At 40.8% G+C, this 17,241-nt stretch overlaps 3 protein-coding genes across 6 annotated transcripts in view; 1 reads left to right on the top strand and 2 right to left on the bottom strand.

Annotated features, from left to right (window-relative positions):
• Positions 1 to 77: 77 nt before the first annotated feature.
• On the top strand, positions 78 to 2,285 carry bccip (BRCA2 and CDKN1A interacting protein). The gene is made up of 7 exons (XM_032501466.1): positions 78 to 352; positions 649 to 723; positions 829 to 909; positions 1,011 to 1,097; positions 1,194 to 1,381; positions 1,632 to 1,800; positions 2,030 to 2,285. The coding sequence occupies exons 1-7, from the start codon at positions 212 to 214 to the stop codon at positions 2,198 to 2,200; spliced, it is 912 nt and encodes a 303-aa protein (XP_032357357.1). The 5' UTR covers positions 78 to 211; the 3' UTR covers positions 2,201 to 2,285.
• A 574-nt stretch (positions 2,286 to 2,859) lies between these two features.
• dhx32a (DEAH (Asp-Glu-Ala-His) box polypeptide 32a) lies at positions 2,860 to 8,968 on the bottom strand. Of its 2 annotated transcripts, XM_032501415.1 has the most exons (11): positions 8,395 to 8,965; positions 7,272 to 7,465; positions 6,760 to 7,132; positions 6,425 to 6,664; positions 6,249 to 6,342; positions 5,888 to 6,037; positions 4,976 to 5,167; positions 4,623 to 4,763; positions 3,875 to 4,065; positions 3,595 to 3,785; positions 2,860 to 3,349 (listed from the first exon to the last, which is right to left on the bottom strand). In XM_032501415.1, the coding sequence occupies exons 1-11, from the start codon at positions 8,653 to 8,655 to the stop codon at positions 3,163 to 3,165; spliced, it is 2,214 nt and encodes a 737-aa protein (XP_032357306.1). In that variant the 5' UTR covers positions 8,656 to 8,965; the 3' UTR covers positions 2,860 to 3,162. The 2 variants fall into 2 exon arrangements, with proteins under 2 accessions (XP_032357306.1, XP_032357307.1); XM_032501416.1 differs by lacking the exon at positions 2,860 to 3,349 and having other exon boundaries at positions 3,693 to 3,803; positions 8,395 to 8,968.
• A 1,454-nt stretch (positions 8,969 to 10,422) lies between these two features.
• adam12a (ADAM metallopeptidase domain 12a) overlaps positions 10,423 to 17,241 on the bottom strand; it is a 69,864-nt gene continuing 63,045 nt past the window's right edge. For all 3 annotated transcript variants that reach the window (XM_032501395.1, XM_032501396.1, XM_032501397.1), the window contains 5 exons: positions 17,021 to 17,156; positions 16,668 to 16,782; positions 15,277 to 15,519; positions 12,687 to 12,841; positions 10,423 to 12,202 (listed from right to left, as the gene is read on the bottom strand). In XM_032501395.1, coding sequence (XP_032357286.1) covers positions 12,133 to 12,202; positions 12,687 to 12,841; positions 15,277 to 15,519; positions 16,668 to 16,782; positions 17,021 to 17,156 — 719 coding nt within the window. In that variant the 3' untranslated portion in view covers positions 10,423 to 12,132. The remainder of the gene's footprint in view (positions 12,203 to 12,686; positions 12,842 to 15,276; positions 15,520 to 16,667; positions 16,783 to 17,020; positions 17,157 to 17,241) is intronic.

Below are 17,241 nucleotides of genomic sequence, written 5' to 3'. Positions count from 1 at the left end.
TATCCCCTTTTTCTAAAATGGTTTATTCCATTTTCACGATGGGCGACAAGTCAACATTGTGGCTCCTGGAGGTTGCTACATCAATTGCAAGTCATGAACAGTGGTAGCCGTAATGGCGGCTTCAGACTTTCAGTTTCCTACCTCTCAGCGAACTGAACTTTAACCGTTGCCCCGCCCACTCAGTTGACACGCGTTTTGCCTGTTTGCAAGCATGGCTTCTTCTGCTAAGAGGAGGGCAGTAGGTTTGGGTGAAAATCCTGAGGAAAGTGACAACAGCTCCGATGAGAATCCGGAGAAGGATGATGATTCCGGGGAGGAGGACAGCGAAGATTCAGAGGAGGAGATTAATGAGGTAAAACAGCAACAAATTCTTGGAAAGGGAATTCTGTGCATGGCCTAGTTAGCTAGCTAGTTAGCTTACGTTAACTCAGCTGTCACCAACAGTAACAAGAACGACATAAACTAGCAACAACGTTACGCTTGCTGTCAGCCTAGACTGAAAAGCTTAATATAACAAACCTGAGTGAAACTAAAATGACTCCTTTACTCAAAAAGTAACGTTACATGAAACAATAACGAACGAAACTTTCTACACAGGCAGGTTACTGTTTTTGTTAAATGCTCTCTGCTTTATTATTTCGCTTTTAGGAGGTCATGGTTGACTTCGAAGCCCACGCCATTTCAGTCAACGACTTCAATGGCGTCAAGAAACTCTTACAGCAGGTTTGAGACTATATTTATCTTTTGCATCAAAATTGTCACGTTAATATATCATGTGGTGGTTTGCCTGGTCTCACTGATGTCACTTACTGTTATGTTTGGATACAGCTCTTCCTGAAGGCGCATGTAAATACATCAGAGATGACAGACCTCATCATTCAACAGAATCACGTTGGAAGTGTCATCAAGGTGAGTTGCTCCGTAGTTTACCCTCACCTCAGATTTTGCAGGTGACTTTTCAGCAGCATCGACTCTAACACGTATTCACCTGTCCGTTCACTTTGCTCCAGCAAGCTGAGGTGCCAGAAGACAGCGATGATGACGACCCAGATGAAGTGTTTGGCTTCATCTCTATGCTCAACCTTACAGAGAGAAAGGTAACCCCACTGGCACCAACCTTACAGACTACTTGGCTACTGGGAGCTCTGATTATGGAGGAAATTAACATGTGCGCTGTAATTTAATGTTTGCAGGATGTGCAATGTGTAGAGGAAGTAAAGGAGCTGATCGTGGATCAGTGTGAGAAGAATGCTACCCACAGTGTGACGGAGCAGCTAGAGCAGATCTTCAGTGACACCAGCAAGCCTGTGGGGCTACTGCTGAGTGAGCGCTTCATCAACGTGCCCCCACAGATCGCCCTCCCACTTCACACACAACTCCAGTTAGTTCTTCTCCGTCTTAAATGAATACTTGATCTAATGGTGCTTTGTAAAGGGAAAAATAAAACTTTGAAGATGGGTTAACTTACTTTTTATGAATGCATTTACATTTTGAATAACTGAAGGAGTATCTGTATGTCTGGGGTGTAAATAAAAATAAATTAAAAATCATTCTTGCGCAATATCAAAACAAAATCAGGCTTTTGAAAGTGCTGTGCAGGCAAATTAACAGAATTTCTCTCTGTCCTTCAGGGAAGAAATAGCTGAAGCTCAGAGGACGAATAAGCCCAGTGGGAGGTGTCACTATTGTCTGATGATCAGCAAGACCTGCAAAGAGGCAAGCAAGAGTATTCCAGCCAGAGGAGGGGCTCCCAAAGACGAATACATGTTTATCAATGCAGAGGAGGAATTCTTCTATGAGGTAATGTCAAGTAACGGCTTAGGTCTAGCATGTTAAATACATGTTTGATAATATTAGAAAGTGCCATACATACAGTATTTGGATAACTCTTTAGTTTTTTAAATGTGATCTAGCCTCATATCTTGGTTATAATTCTCTGATTAGCTGAAACAAATAGCCTCACTGTTTTTCCTTCTAATTAGATGTTTTTATCTGTGCAGATTTAAGCATTGTCTGTATTCTCTTACAGCAAGCCATCATGAAGTTCCACTACTCTGTCCAGGAAGAGACAGACTCCTGTTTGAGTGGCAGGTGGTCGTTTGACGATGTACCCATGAAGCCTTTCAGGACAGTGATGCTGATACCAGCGGACAGAATGCCTGCTATCATGGCCAAACTCAAAGAATACCTAACTGTGTGAACTCCACAATAAACTAAGACATCTATGCGCACTGAAGACCTTCAGGCTCATGGAAATGCTTCAATATACTTGTAAGAGACTGTAATAGAAAATGTTTTGGTACTGTCAGCTACAATAGTGCCAGTATTAGAAACCTGACAGTTACCATTTTTATAGTAATTTTAGAAAAGAAAACCCTCACATACCTTGCTTATACTGCATAAATATACAACTGTTCTTTTAATAAAAATAGCAAAACAGCACTAGGTCATGTTCTATAAAAGGATTTTTTTTTTTTATAACAAGGTTATCAACCAAGACGGTTAAATGATAAATTGTGTGTTAATGACAGCTGATATGTGGATGCTTTGAATCCAGCATCAGCAAATAGGAGCATTTGCCATGAAGTTAAATTACATTACGGTAAAGTTCTATAGATATACAGAATTAATAGCACCACATTCCCCCTTAAAACAACTTGGTAGAAAGCGGATTTTCACGAATTTGATCTTGATTGACAAAATGGAAATGTATACAGTTTATTTGTTAAAACAGGAGCAGTAACTTAAATTTTTATGCCAGTGCACCATTCCACCGAGGATTTTCTAGCATTTCTGTAGATCTCTTGTTGATAAATAAATCCTTAATACGTTTGCATTCCTTGACAATGATTTGCTTTCTTAATCTGGCAGCATGTCAACTCGTTCATACATTTTAAAACCAAACCTTTACATATCACATTAACCTGAAGAGAAAGGTCTAATAAAAACTTCAGATACATGTATTCAGAAAAATAGATGTTCTGGTACAAGGGAGTTGCAACTGTTGCATTGGACCCAATTAATAAAAATCTTTAGGATTTACTACATTGTGATGAGCTGTCATGACATCAGTCAGCCTTTGCTCATGTACTTGTGACCATCAACACAAGTTTTAAGCAATGTAATAACTTAATTGCATAATTCACATTTTTGATGTTTTGATCATTGAATCACACATCTGTCATAAGTCTGCGGCAACACTGAGCAGCCACTGCTGACTGTGATGGCTTTTTGTTTCCCGTCTTCACATTTTCTGGATCCGTCTGGGTCCAACATTTCTTGCAGTATGTCTTTGCTTTCACTAGGGGGCAGATTGTAGAAGAAGTACAGCGGTGCCATTTGAATGTACCTAAAATGACAAACAATATTTTTCTATTAAAAAAAGAAGAAGAAAAAAAAAACATCCTAGGGAGATTTTAAGAGGATTAAAAATATTGGGACCAAATGGCACCGTTTTTACTGTATTAACAAAAACAATCCAAACGTGTGTTTTACCAGTATGGTGCATGAGAACATAAGCCCTGAGTACTCACTTCTAATCTGCTTGCAAACATGACATTTCTGATAGTGAGCTGGAAAAAGGGGTTGACTTACACTTGAGGGGAAATTTCAGAGACTGTTCTCATGCAGTTGTTGTCTGACAGGGTGTACTCGTGGAAAACAACCCACTCTGGCAGCCCCATCTGCTGTGACTGAGCCCCGTAGCAGGAGAGCGGGTGCACCTGGGCCATGTGCTTGTGTGTCAGAATAAAGTAGTTTCCTGATCCGTCTACATCCCGAGCAATCTATGAATTGGACAGACACTGCAATCTTCAATAAAGTTCAAACACTGGAGGCAAATTCCTCAAAACGGACATGTAGTTTCCATGTATACCTGCATGAAGAAGCCGGCCAGCAGAGCCCTTTTGATGTTGAGGGTGTTGGTTTTGGTTCCAAAGGAGGGCTCAGAGATAGGAAGCTCGATCCTGTTCAGAGTGTCGGTCAACTCGGCTCTAATGGCCTCAGCTGTCTTCAGGGCGGAATGATCCAGGAAATAGTCCTGGCACCACTTTTCAGCGGTGAAGTCTAAAAAAAAAAAAAAAACATACAGTGAAATAGTACTTTGGTCAAACTCAAACATCGGGCATCAGTATGGACCTCATGAAACTCAGCTGTTCAAACTGCACATGGGCCCATAAAATAAAATTTAAATTAGAAAAACAAACCGATGTTAAAATCAGGAGATTGGATCAAAATGTTCAACAACTATGTTTTGTTTTTTAATTGCTTTTTTAATTTGGATATCAGACTTTCCTCTAATGTTGTGTATTGATAATATTTTTTAAATAATTGCTTTAATATGAAGCATTTGGACAATCTTTAATTTTTAAAATCTCTCATAATCTCAATTTTGTCTTTGATTTGTCTGTTAATTACTTGTAAAGAAAGATAGAACTGTAAAGCACTTTCAAAGGGCCTCAGTGTACGGATTGTCCTCTATGAATAAACCTGCGTAGGTATGATGACACCAGGTTCTATTTTACAAACGTTTACCTTGTTTTGCTACAGTGAAGAACAGATTCAGAAACAGTGCTGTGAGGATGATCAGAATAGATTGGTTCTGTTCACTAACTGGGTCTTACATTGTTCTCTCTGACTTTGTTTGAAGGCATTGTAGATGTTTATGAGGGTGAAGTGATCGCCTTCGGGGTGCTGGAACTTTCTGTGACACTGGACTGCCTCGTGGGTCATGCCAGCAGGTGGCTCAGGGAAGCAGCTTGACGCTAAATGAAGAAGAATCAAAGAGGTCAACATCCCTGAAACAAGCCACTCCTTACCACAGACCATCTGATTGGTGAGAGAAACGTCAGCTTTGTACATCTGCTAATGAGCTAGCCCAATAATCTCCATCTGGTAAATCTACAAACCAATCAAAGGATCTCGTTAGGAACAAATTTGAATCTGAATGGAAACCTAAGTTGGAACGCATACGTACCGGACAGCATCGCTGCGATCGTTAACATCTCGCTCACACAGTCAAACTCGCAGGACGCCAGCAAGGCTTTGGCCATCTGAGGGTCCAGTGGGATTTCAGACATTATGATGCCAATCTCAGACAAGTTGCCATCGTCGTCCAAAGCTGCGAGGTAATCCAGCTCCTCCAACGCCTGCATGAGCCCCTCAGGATCTGCAACAAGAAATGAAGCAGCATGAGTTCGATACATGAATTCCATAAATCAAAATCAGAGAAGCCTTATAATGCAAATAGTAGTGTCACTAAAGTGTCTTATCTCAGTTACAATTGAATATTTTTGTTGCTTGCTCAGTGTATGGAACTGTACTTTTTTGTGTGTTGGGGGGGGTAAAACACAGACTGCAGAAATTTTTACCTGACACCAAATTAAGTTGTTTTAATTATTACTACACTTATTTGCTTTAAGCTTTACAAATTCCACATAGCTCTTACACAAGAAAACATTCAATTATATGCACATTAGGGAAAGTCATGTTCATGCCACTTAATGCAAGATCATGGAGCTATTACAGTATAGTTGGCCTCCACTTCCTCTTCATTGTACTTGTCTAGTGCCTCCCTAACAAGACACAAAATGGTTAATGAGCTGGCCTCTTTTAGCCTGTTCTGTTCATGTTCGGGGTGGTTAGAGCTCAGACAATAGTAGCAGGGTCCTGTCATGTCAGCTAAATCACGGCTGACTGGGCCCAAACAGCTACACAGAGCAAATTCATTCGTGCTTCCTCTAGCCAAAAAAAAACCCTCCCGCATACACCTCTGTGGCTGGGTTTTAGGGTGGGAGAGAGATGTCATCTGTGGGAACCAGTAATTCGGGAATACAAAATACTTGTTCAATGATAACCACGTGTAGTGTCCCCTAGCAGGCTACGTCACCTGGTCTGTCGATGAAATCACACTGTCCAAGGCCGGCTATCTCCATCCTTTTTAGGAATAGGACCGTTGGTGTAATGTTGGACTCCAAGATCTGTGGGGAGTTCTCTGAAGGAAGCTGGCTGTCTTCTGGATATAGGCAGAAACATTTACCTATGAGAAATAAATGGAAGTAAATTCAATAAAAAAAATGAATATGCCACTTATTTGTGGTTTTACGAGTCATTTGATTAACTTTGTAGTTTTCCTCAAGCACTGTTACAGTAAATATACCTGGAGGTTTTTACCAGGTGGATGTGGAAAAACATGAGAAACATTTTTTGGACCTTTTAGTGTTGTCCATCTAGCAGACCGTCAGAGATACCTGTTGGTCCAGACAGCCGCCTGCGTAGGTCTGCCTGACACTGACTGATAGGTTGCAGTACTTCCGAGTTAGCTCTTATTCTTGGATTGTACACCTACAAAGTCCAAACCACATGCCAATTAATGTCAGTTTATTACTCATTTAAGGCAAGTACGTTTTGTTGGAAAGAAACGTACCATCTTTTTTTGGACTCCTGTGTCAATGACAAAGTTGACAGACTTAGTGGCCCACCAAATATCCTCCCCCTGTTTGGTAGAGAGGTAAACCATCCTGGACCTCTTTGAGCCTGGTTGGTCAGTGAGGACAAGTAGTGGCCCTCCTCGGCGTGGACACAGGACCACAGGCACCATCTGACCCAGCTCGGCTCCCAGCCTGGTGCCTTCTCTCTGGAGGATGCTGTGGGCACAATGAACCTCCTGCAGAAGTTATTACAAGCAAAGTAAATGTGTTAAACCAGTCTCATCTTTGGTCCAATAAAAGCACTCTCAAAAAATATACAATACTCTCTTACTTCAGCTGAGGCAAAAAACACGACTACATCTCCATCCTCTTTGGTTCGATGAATCTCCAGCACCAGTCTCAGTGCTGAGAAGAAGTAGTCTTTGTTGCCGCAGTTGCTGTGGACCGCCTCAGCGGGAGACGAGGCTTCCAGACTGATGAGCGGGATGCTGCCGTGGTGGCTCAGCAGCTTGTCGGTGACGGGCGGGATGGCGAGGACCACCACTCTGAGCTCGGGCCTCTGCAGCAGGATGTCCTTTAAGAGACCCAGCAGTATGTCTGTGCTTACTGTCCTCTCGTGGGCCTGGTCGATGATAATGACCCCAAAGTGTTCCAAAAAAGGGTCTGACATCATTTCCCTCAGCAGCATATCGTCAGTGCAGTACCTGAGTGATAAACAACATCAAAAGGGTTCATAGTGGAGCTATTATAAAGCAAGACTATGTTACTTTTGTTGAACAGCAACCATGATGATATAAAAGTGTCATTCAAGTGTGCTGCTGTTAAACAGCTCAGTGATCAGACCTCAGAACAGTGTCGGAAGAGCAGCAGGTCTCCAGAGGGATGGTGTAGCCCACTTCATGGCCTATGTTGACGTCCATTTCATCTGCCACGCGCAAGGCCAGGTCTACAGCCTGCTGTCTGTTGGTCTGTGTGCACACAACCATGCCGTGCTGGTACTGGGCGGACAGACAGAACTCCGCACACCACTGAGGAATCTGAAAGACAATCGTTAAATGTTCATCTTTTACACCTCACTGAATGACTTTAGTGCTTCAGATTTCTCAGTCAAACTATTTTCTCCAACTCATTTTCTATTTACATGACCTCCCTTTTCAGTGGCAAGCATCCTTTTCATGATTGTACCAACAGCTTTTGTTAAAGCACACAGCAAAACAGACAGCGACAGGAGATATCCTATGGTATTATCGCTAATAATGCAAAATTGCTTTGACAGCATGAGGCGGCTCCAGCGGATCAGGGCTTAGCAGCAGGAGGTCCCCTAACACCCCTGCTGGAGCCTTTGTGAGGCATGGCTGTCAGGCTGGAGCGACAGTGACACAACAGCATCTGCTGAGCTGGACAGCTTGTTCACACAAGCTCCCATAATGGTACTCTTTTCTTCATGTCAAAGTGAAAAACAAATCCAAATCCACAGCATTAAAAAAAAGAAGTAATTTTAAAGAGAGAAGTTGTTGCTTTTCAGTAGATAAACATGGCGATGCTTGGCAAAGTAGCACAACTTCACATATAAATCAAATCAAGGGGAGCGGACGTCTCAAATTAGCTGTTGACTGAATAGGTTGGATTGAGCATGTGGCATAAAACTGCATGCAAGTCATATAGATTAGGTTATGCTTCGGTATTTGGATCCTGACTGGAAGGAAGTCAAGATGTCCCTGAGCATAGTTGGAAAAGTAAAGGGAGTTACACTATTCTGTAACTTTAACGCCCCAATGCCAGGGAAATTCTAACATCTACTTCCCTTGTAAATAAATCCAAACTGAATGTGAACTTCTCTTTAGTAGCCTAAATATCTCTCTTAAAACACACTTGCCATAGTTTTCATCCTCCCTTCTTTCCTTATTATATATATATATATATATATATATATATATATATTTATATATATTATTGACAGTCTTACCTGCGTGCTCCTCCCAGTCTTTGCTGTCCCAGACACAATAACCAGTTGGTTGTTTACCAGAGCATCTTTAAAGTCGCACCTGACCTTCCACACTGGCAGACTCTTTCTCTCTTTTAGTAATTTGTAGTAACGGGAGGAAAAGGGCAATCCATCGAACTGATTTAACTCCAGATCATCTCCAAAGCCAAAGGAATCTTCCGCAGGACATTCCTCACTTTCTGGGCAAACGTCTGGCTCCGCTGAATTATTTTCTTCCGACATGACACATATATTTCTCAAACGGGACGAAAGCCCACAAAAGGTTTTCCTACCCCTCTAGCAGCGGATCCATTTCGTTTCTGTAGGAAATATTAAAAAAAAAGAAAAAAAGAAGTCTACCACATATTCTATGTTCGCGAACTTGGACGGATTATTTGAGAAATGACCAGAATTCCTCTACTCGGTTTCTTAATTGCTAAAATTATATTTATTAAGCTGTTAAAAGTCTGGAGTTGTTCCGGCTGGGGCTGGTTGACGCACAGTGCGCACCGGCGCGTAATTTCTTCCCAGCATGGCTTTCACACGTGTTTTGATTTGCACAGGGCGTCAAAGGCCACTGTCATAATCGCCTGATTATCCAAAAAATAATCACATGTAAAGTGGTAAGGACTGTGACGGTAAGGTCCCCAAATATCATTTTCAAAATATCCTTAAAAACACCTTCATTTTCTCATCTAATGTTTTAAAGAAGAACGCTTGTGTTTTGTGTTTTGTTTTTTAAACTAGACTACCTATTAATTCATGTGCAGTAGGCCTATCCAGTAGGATGCAGTTGTGTGGAAGCTTATTAACGCCACTTTAACATAAAAAAATACATAATTACATTCCTACAAATATGACATGATAGTATCTGAAAATTATAAAATATCAGATTTGCAAAGGAAAGAAAAACATTTAATGATGAAAAAAATAAGAAAACTTCTTTTTAATTTGGGCTTTCATAAAACCATAAGTAGTGTTTTGATTGATGGCTTTCTCATTAGAAGTGAAACAAGTATTTGAACTCAGACACTTCAGTTCACCCATTCCCCTTCAACAGGCTGCAGCTTCTCCACATGGGGGGGCTGTTGGATCATTATCACTCCGCTTCGACACATGTTGAGTTGAAACCATTTCCATATCAGTGAAGACTGCTAAAGCTCGTAACCATCACACAAGCCTTAATAAAACTCTGCTGTAAACATAAAGTCTACATGTCTGATAGTAGCATAGAATAAACAGATATGTACCCAAATAAAGTTCAAATATTCAGCACTAAACACAGAATACTGGCAACATACATGCCAATTTTTGTAAATAGTTTTTAGACTTTGCATCCCAGCCCCCCCCCTTTTTTGGGGGGACAAATGAAATATGTCTGCAGCTGCAACCTTGTAATTAGATGATATTGGCTAAGTTAGTTTTAAGGAGCTACACACACACACACACACACACACACACACACACACACACACACACACACACACACACACACACACACACACACACACCAGGGAATCCTGTGCAACAGCGAACACACAATCCCACACCTGTATTGATTGAAGCAGTATTTGTGTCCTTTACAAAGACTCGTAAAGTCAAATTGCTTTTAGGCTCAGATTGTTGAAATTAGCCTCAGATGTCAGTGTTAAATGGAAGAAGCCCCTGAAAATAACAACTGCTTTAAAATGTTAAATAGCACTTATAATTCTATTCAGTATTCAAGCTCCTGGTGGCAGGCTCAAGCATAATAAAAAATGCCAGAGGCTCTTGATACAAAGAAACTGTGGTTTTAAAATTTGATATTGTACGAAATCTGTCTTTGTATTCTTACAAAGTAGGAAGTGTGAAGTTGTCACTGATTGTGTGCATATAGCCTGTTTTCCATTTCAACATTTAAAAAGAAGAGTATAATAATTGTTCCTCTCATATAATAGATTTTTCACATGACACCTGACCTGTCTCCCTGAAAACATGCATAAAAAAAGCACAATGATCATTAACAAAAAGTATTTGAAAAACTGTTTTACTAATACTGCACATGTGTTAAAAATACCATAACCAGACACAGACATGTTGTTCTTTACATATGATTTATCAAATAATCATTATTAAAAAAAGCATTCTCAATGGAAATGTGTTCACCTGTAACACAACATATGAGGAACATACAGTATGGACATCATTTACAGTCCGGTGACATGACTCAAATACTGTCTATTATAGTGGACATATAGCATAGCATTGAAAAAGCAAAGTAAACAAAGCACTGAATGTAAAACTAGTGCATCATTAAAAACATAACAGTATCAAAAGTAACAAAAGTCCAAAGTCAGTTTTCAGCCTACATATTTGTGAACAAGAGCTGTGCTAAAAGGAAAAAGTTGCTCAGTGTGAATGTATATACGCTGCATTGCAATCCAGAAAACCAATAATTCTGTAAAAATAATAAAACACTGTTCAATGATTACCATCAATACAATTAATGTAGTCGTGTGTATCTGGCATGTATAACTGACTTTTAAAAAAAACATCTCAACAGCCAAATAAAAAAATGTACAAAATATAGAAAATGAATAACTGCCCCAACGTTTTGGTTGAACTAGTGGCAGAAAGAGATCTAGAAATCTGTCCTCTGTCAAGTGACAGAATTAAAAAAAAAAAAAAAAAAATCCACACATGAACATTGTAGCCAGACACTGGCTGTTTACATGTGAGTGCCACCATGATGCCTGTGTGGACACAGCTAAAGTCCTTAGTGATTCCGGGATTTCATCAGAGTTTCACACAGAGTCCTCGGTGTAGACAGGCACACAGGGAAAAACTCAAAAACACACATCCGACCTTTAGCAGAGCGCCATTTCAGAGACGTTTACTCTCTCTGATGAATGAATGCTTCCTCGCTCTCTGCTCATTTTAGATGTTCAGTTCATACCTCAGTACCCAGATCCCTCAAGTGAGCCTCTCGGGTCTTGTTAATGAAAAGGAAATGGCAAATCAGTAACATTTCACAAATTGACTTGTTCCCTTTCCAAATCATAAACGCAGAGGAAACAGACCTGAATTTCAGCGGTCTGTGAAAAAAAACAGCTCCTCTTCCCCAAGTGCTGGACACATTACAGAACTGTTGCAGAAAAAACACATTTTCTTTTTCTGTCGTTGTTTCAAGCCTCATCAGATTGGCTCAAAGGTGCTACACAGAGCATTACCCTTCAGTAAGTGTTGTCTGTTCTCATTTGTCATTGCACAATACTCCTTTTCTTGTAGTATACAAATAAAACCATCATGTAAAGGGTTCCCTTCTTTAAAACAAAATTCATAAAAACATTTCTGCAATTAGAATGTCACAGATTGGCTTTATTTTTTCTTGATTTTTTCTTTTTTTTAATCTCCCTTCACTGTCCTTGATAAAGACCAGTTCATGAGAAAGAACAAATTGTGAAACTGATGCAAAGGACAAATTTAAACTTCTAAGTTGCTACCGTGTAGTAAAAGTGTCTGGCACAGTGCACTGCATGGCAATAAATACAGAATATAAATACTTTACATGTACCTGAGCTCAGACTCGTAGCACCATTTAGGGACAGAGCACCAAAGGGACACGGCAAGATCTCCTGATACAAAGCTCAGAGGAGCCGCCTTCTTTTTAAGGTTTTCAGAGTTTTCATAGTGCAAATTCTTTAGTGTATTATCACAACATTGTCCCATCTGGCCAAAGTCTCAGCTGCTGTATTTCACGTTGGCGGTTATGCAAGGCTTTGGTAGTGTTGGAGGTTGCTTGGGACTGGGTCTAGAGGAGGGAGAAAAGCATTAGAAATATGTACAAAAAAAAAAAATCTCTTAGTAAGTGATACTGGCTTCAGTAGGGGTGGGGGTAAAAAAAAAAGTCAATGCAGCTTAGTATTGCAATATTTTCAGTGGCAGTACTGTATCAATACACAGACGCCAAGTATCAATCTTTTTTTATATAAATTTCACATGAGAATTTAACATTTTGGTAGTAGAATAATAATGGTCCACTCATTCAATCCACTTGATGGAAAATTAAAGTGAGATGAACAAACCAGAGACATTGTTTTTTGTTGTCGTTGGACAAAACAGATGTTGCTTTGGGGACCTAATTTGAAGTTGGAAAAAAAGGTAATGAAAGGCAATATATTGGAGAATGAAATAATGAAAAATAATATCGCAATAATATCGTGTTGTAGGGCCTCTGGTGACTCCCACGCCTACAGCGTTGTTTTTAAATATATCTGGCGGAGGTTGGAACTCACCTGTTGGGGCGTGGTACAGGTCTGGATGCGCCAGGTAATGGTGCAGGGCCGCAAACAGCAGAAGGCCCCTGGACCACAGAGGGACTCCGAACCAGACGAGAACTCCTTGGATCGGCAGGAAGGGGTTTCTGAGGAGGACTGGGCTTCTCCAACTCCTGACAAAGAAGACACGCATGAAAACGATAACTGAGAATCTCCACCAGGTGGCACTCACAGCTCAGGCCTGCATGTCTATGTTGTCTTTCTGACATCAGGGCGGCCCTGCCCATGCAACTTGCCATGAGAGACAGTGTCATGTGGTTTTAATCTTCTCTAGAAGACTGAGATCATGATGAAGGCCTGCTACCTAGTCCCCATCTGGTCTCCATTCACTTCCTCCTCCTCTCCTCAGTTGAAGACAAGCCTCCTCAAACACCACAGAGTAAAGGAGCCAAAGAACTGAACCTCAGACCCCACTCGCCCATGGAATTAGGTCTGCAGACTCAAAAAAGTCAAATTTGACACCCAAATTAAAACTGTATGCTGTCAGTGAAGTCTCTTATGCAGTGTCTCTTTGCATCCATAAGGTCAAGTATCATGTCAATCAGAACCATTAAAGTACATGACAGCCAGATATTCAAAAAATATCAGAATAGTACTATTGGTAGTAAAGTGAAATGCAGGTAAATGAAAATAGCACGTCTGATAAGTTGATTAATAGGCACAACATGTTACATAGAATAACTAAACCCACATAACTCAAATCCCAGTCAAAAAGCCTCCATCAGGTGAAGCTCTCCCATTGGACAGCGCTAATATGTTCCCAGCAGAGAGCTTTCACTGTGGGAGGAAAGGAAGGTTTTGTCAACGTCTCGGAACTGCCTAACAGCTGCTAAAGATACTGTCAGTGAAGTCTGCTGCCAACAGGCATCACTTTCAGTTTCACACTTTGACATTAAATAGAAGCAGCTGAGAAGGAAAATCTACTTCCTGAAGTCAAGAGCTGCTGCACTTCACCCATTATACAGGTGCACGACAGCCAAGAAGCTATGTAAAACTAAATGGAGGTTTTTAATTTTTTTTAATTAAATGCCTCTGGAACGTGCATTTTCTGAAGCAAAGCAAATAATATATATATTTTTAAAGGACAATTTTCATCAATGATGTGTTCTGTTAACAAGACTGTTAACATGACTGTCAATCAGCACGATCCCTGATAAATAAATAGTGTCAAAAATAAGTACAGTAATAGAACATTTCGAAAACACATCTATCAGTGAATGTTGAAGGAGAGTATTTTATGTGAGGCTCTTTATGGAATGCTAATATTTTCCATCATGTGCTGTTGTAACATAGCTCCAAAACAGTGTTGTGTTTTAAAGCCAGACCTCCTCTAAGACCCCTCCAGTAATCTGAAAAAGACTGGAATTATGAATGTCATTATCTGTTTACCACACCTCTAATTGACGCTGGTGTGGCAAAGCTTTGACCTCAGCTCCCCCATGGAGTTATTTTGACTGTCCTTGAAGACTTTTTTTTTTTTTTAACAGTCAATTCAGGACTGGTTTCTGGCTGGAATTCATTGCTGATTTTTCATCCACTTTCCATATTTCTCTGTTTTCATTGTTTTTTGACCTATTTGCTAATTTTCACTTTTTAGAGCTGCAATTAATTAATGTTTTCATGAGTGATTCATCTAATCTAAAAAGGTCTAATGTTAAAAGTGGTCATCGCAATTACCCAAAGTGACATGTTCAGATTACCTGTTCCTTGTTTACTTCCAAAGTAAAAGGTATTCAATTTACAATATAAAACAGAACGATACAGCAAATCCACACATTTAAAAGCTGGAACAAGCAAATGCAGTTTCTACCTGCAAAAAATAAATAAAACACTTTAAAAACTGTAATTGATTAAACAACTTGTTCCCTCAAGCCTCCCTTTGTCTGTTGATTACTTTCTTGATGACTTTGTCTTTCTGTCTTTTGGATCCTCTCTCTCTCTCTCTCTCTCTCTCTCCCTCTCTCTCTCTCTCTCTCTCTCTCTCTTTTTGGTTGTCTCTGCCTCCCTTTGCCTACAGTGCAAAAGTCAAACCAGATTATTGCAAATAAGAGTCTTTAAGAATCACTGAGTGAGAGGGATTTAACACCAGGAGCTTCTGGTTTTCTCTTCCCCTCAACTTTGACAGCCAGCAATGTCATAACTAAACTCCATGGAATACCAGTGGCAGCACATTTACCACCCTGTGATATTTGGATATACTCTCCCCCCCCCCCCTGCAAGTCTGGCTCCATTTCCATTATTTGTGGTGGTTTGTATTGTAGAATTAAAGCCTTGTTTCAACAACTCTACCTCCCCGGTTAGCCTTGTAATTTTATGACATTGTGCATAACTGTCAACACACATATACTTTAATGGGACACAAAAGAACCATGAAAACGCTCAACATCATGACACCCGTCTATTGGTGCAGTGAACAACATCATTTCCCTGGTCAGGTATTATGGGCTGTAATAGTAAGTAAAAGCTCCCAAGACCAAGCTGAGAAATTACAGGCAGTAACATCATCAAATAAAATGTTTCCAACTGAGGGAACAGGGAACTTACTCACCATGACCATCCTGCAAGAGGTATGGCGTGATGCACTGTGAAACGACGCCCCCCTTGGTAAGACATCAATGTGCGGAGGAGGCAGCGGGGGTCTCGGCAGCCCGGGGCCAGGGGAGAGGGACAGGGTGAAAGACAGAGGGACCGGGTGGCTGAGGTGAACCGTAGGGCACTGGGGCAGTCTGCGTAGGCTGTGGGAGGGGTAGGGGGGCGGTGGTAGCACCGCCTTTGGTCCCCGATGAGGAGGCTGCAGAAAGAACAAAGACAGAACCAGAAGAGTCAAGAGTATGCGTTGTCTAAAAGATAAACCGTCTGCTTCCTATCAGAAACAGTCATGTTAACCCCCTCCTCTTTTCTGATGTTCTTCCTGACGCTGTCAACGATGTATGAATCAAACACTCCCACTTGCCTGCCCACTATTCCCCTTGACTCCTCTTCAGCCAACCTATCAAAGGAAAAACCAATACTGTGCCATAAGCACCCGCTTGGCCTCATTTAAAGGTGGACACAGCTAAAGAGCCCCCACACACTCCCGTTGAGACAGATCACACGTAGAATAGGGCCAAAATATGAGACTGCCTAGAATTAAGACCTGGCCACATGTGCACAATTTAAAAACACACAATGTAACACATACAAAAGCATGCACACATGTGGCGGTTTAACACAGCCCGGGACAACTGGAAAATGACCTCACCTGCACTGTGCTTACATCAAACAGCCTTACATCCTTTCTCCTCTTACAGTTGACCCCAAATGAAAACCACATGCTCCTAACTGAAAACACCAATCTCATGGTAATGCACAACAGCTTGCCCCACTCGTGTGCCACCCTGCTTCACAAATGTCAATTCTGACACAGCTCCTCTTATTTCAGAACCCCTAACTCAATCGATCACAGGTCTCTTCCCATTACAAGGCACGTCACGGCAGGAATGGAGTAGTAAGGTATGAAGTGAGGTAGACACATAAGTCATTACAGCAAAAAACAAACTTACAATTATGTGTTACAGGGAGACTGTATATCTCAAGTACGTAAGCCGCCGCATCAACATTCTTCATGTAAAAAATGCACAGATAAATAAATGTCTCTTTTAAACGGGCAGCTGTTAACAACAAGACATGTATTAGAGTGCTGTAAACACACTTCTTGCCACAGACTCCATTATCACTACTACCTCGCCATGTCCACATAGATAGGGATGATTTAATTGGATTTGAATGAGCTGCCATTTGTGTGAAAACAACACGTCAATCCTTAAGAAAATGATTTGTGCTAATGTGAGAGCTGCAGCATTCCAGGAAGAATTTTACAAAAAAAAAATCCCTCTGCTAAAGATGCCAATCTGTTGTTTGTAATGGGCCTGTCAAGCTCAAGAAGTGTGATTTAGTGACCTTGAAGATGGGGGCACTGTGTGGCAGAGGCGGGGCCGGTCGAGATGGAGACGTCGTGCTTAATGACCGAGGCTGGTTCAGAGTGGATGGTCCGCTGATTGCAGCGTTTACTGATCTGGAATTTAAAAAGGAAAATATATAGCTCTAATAAAACACTTTATCATATTTGTCATATGTCAGTTACAATAGTTGTATATATTCAAATTATGAAATCAAAACTTATTTATTATACTCAGACATTTTCTTCACAGTGTGACCAATTATTAAAATGTTCCCACTCAGCTGCATCATAATAAAATTAAATGTTAAAATGATAATTGCATTAGGATGTTTAAAAAAAAAAAAAAAAGCACCTGTGCTTCTCAATTGGGTTCTTTTTACTTATGAAGAGACGACCCAGTACTGCTTTTCTCTTGATGCAGATGATCAGAGCAGCTCCCAGGACAGTAAGGAGAGCCAGCAGGATGCCCACTGTCAGATTCCCACTGTCTGCTCAGAAACACACATGGAAACCATAGGTTTGAGGTTGAACATGAAAAGCAGACTGCAGCTGTCAACATTTCTGCAGACATTA

This window comes from Etheostoma spectabile, chromosome 21 (assembly GCF_008692095.1).
Source record: "Etheostoma spectabile isolate EspeVRDwgs_2016 chromosome 21, UIUC_Espe_1.0, whole genome shotgun sequence".
NCBI lineage: Eukaryota > Metazoa > Chordata > Actinopteri > Perciformes > Percidae > Etheostoma > Etheostoma spectabile.
This window is presented reverse-complemented; position numbering and strand designations above follow the sequence as displayed.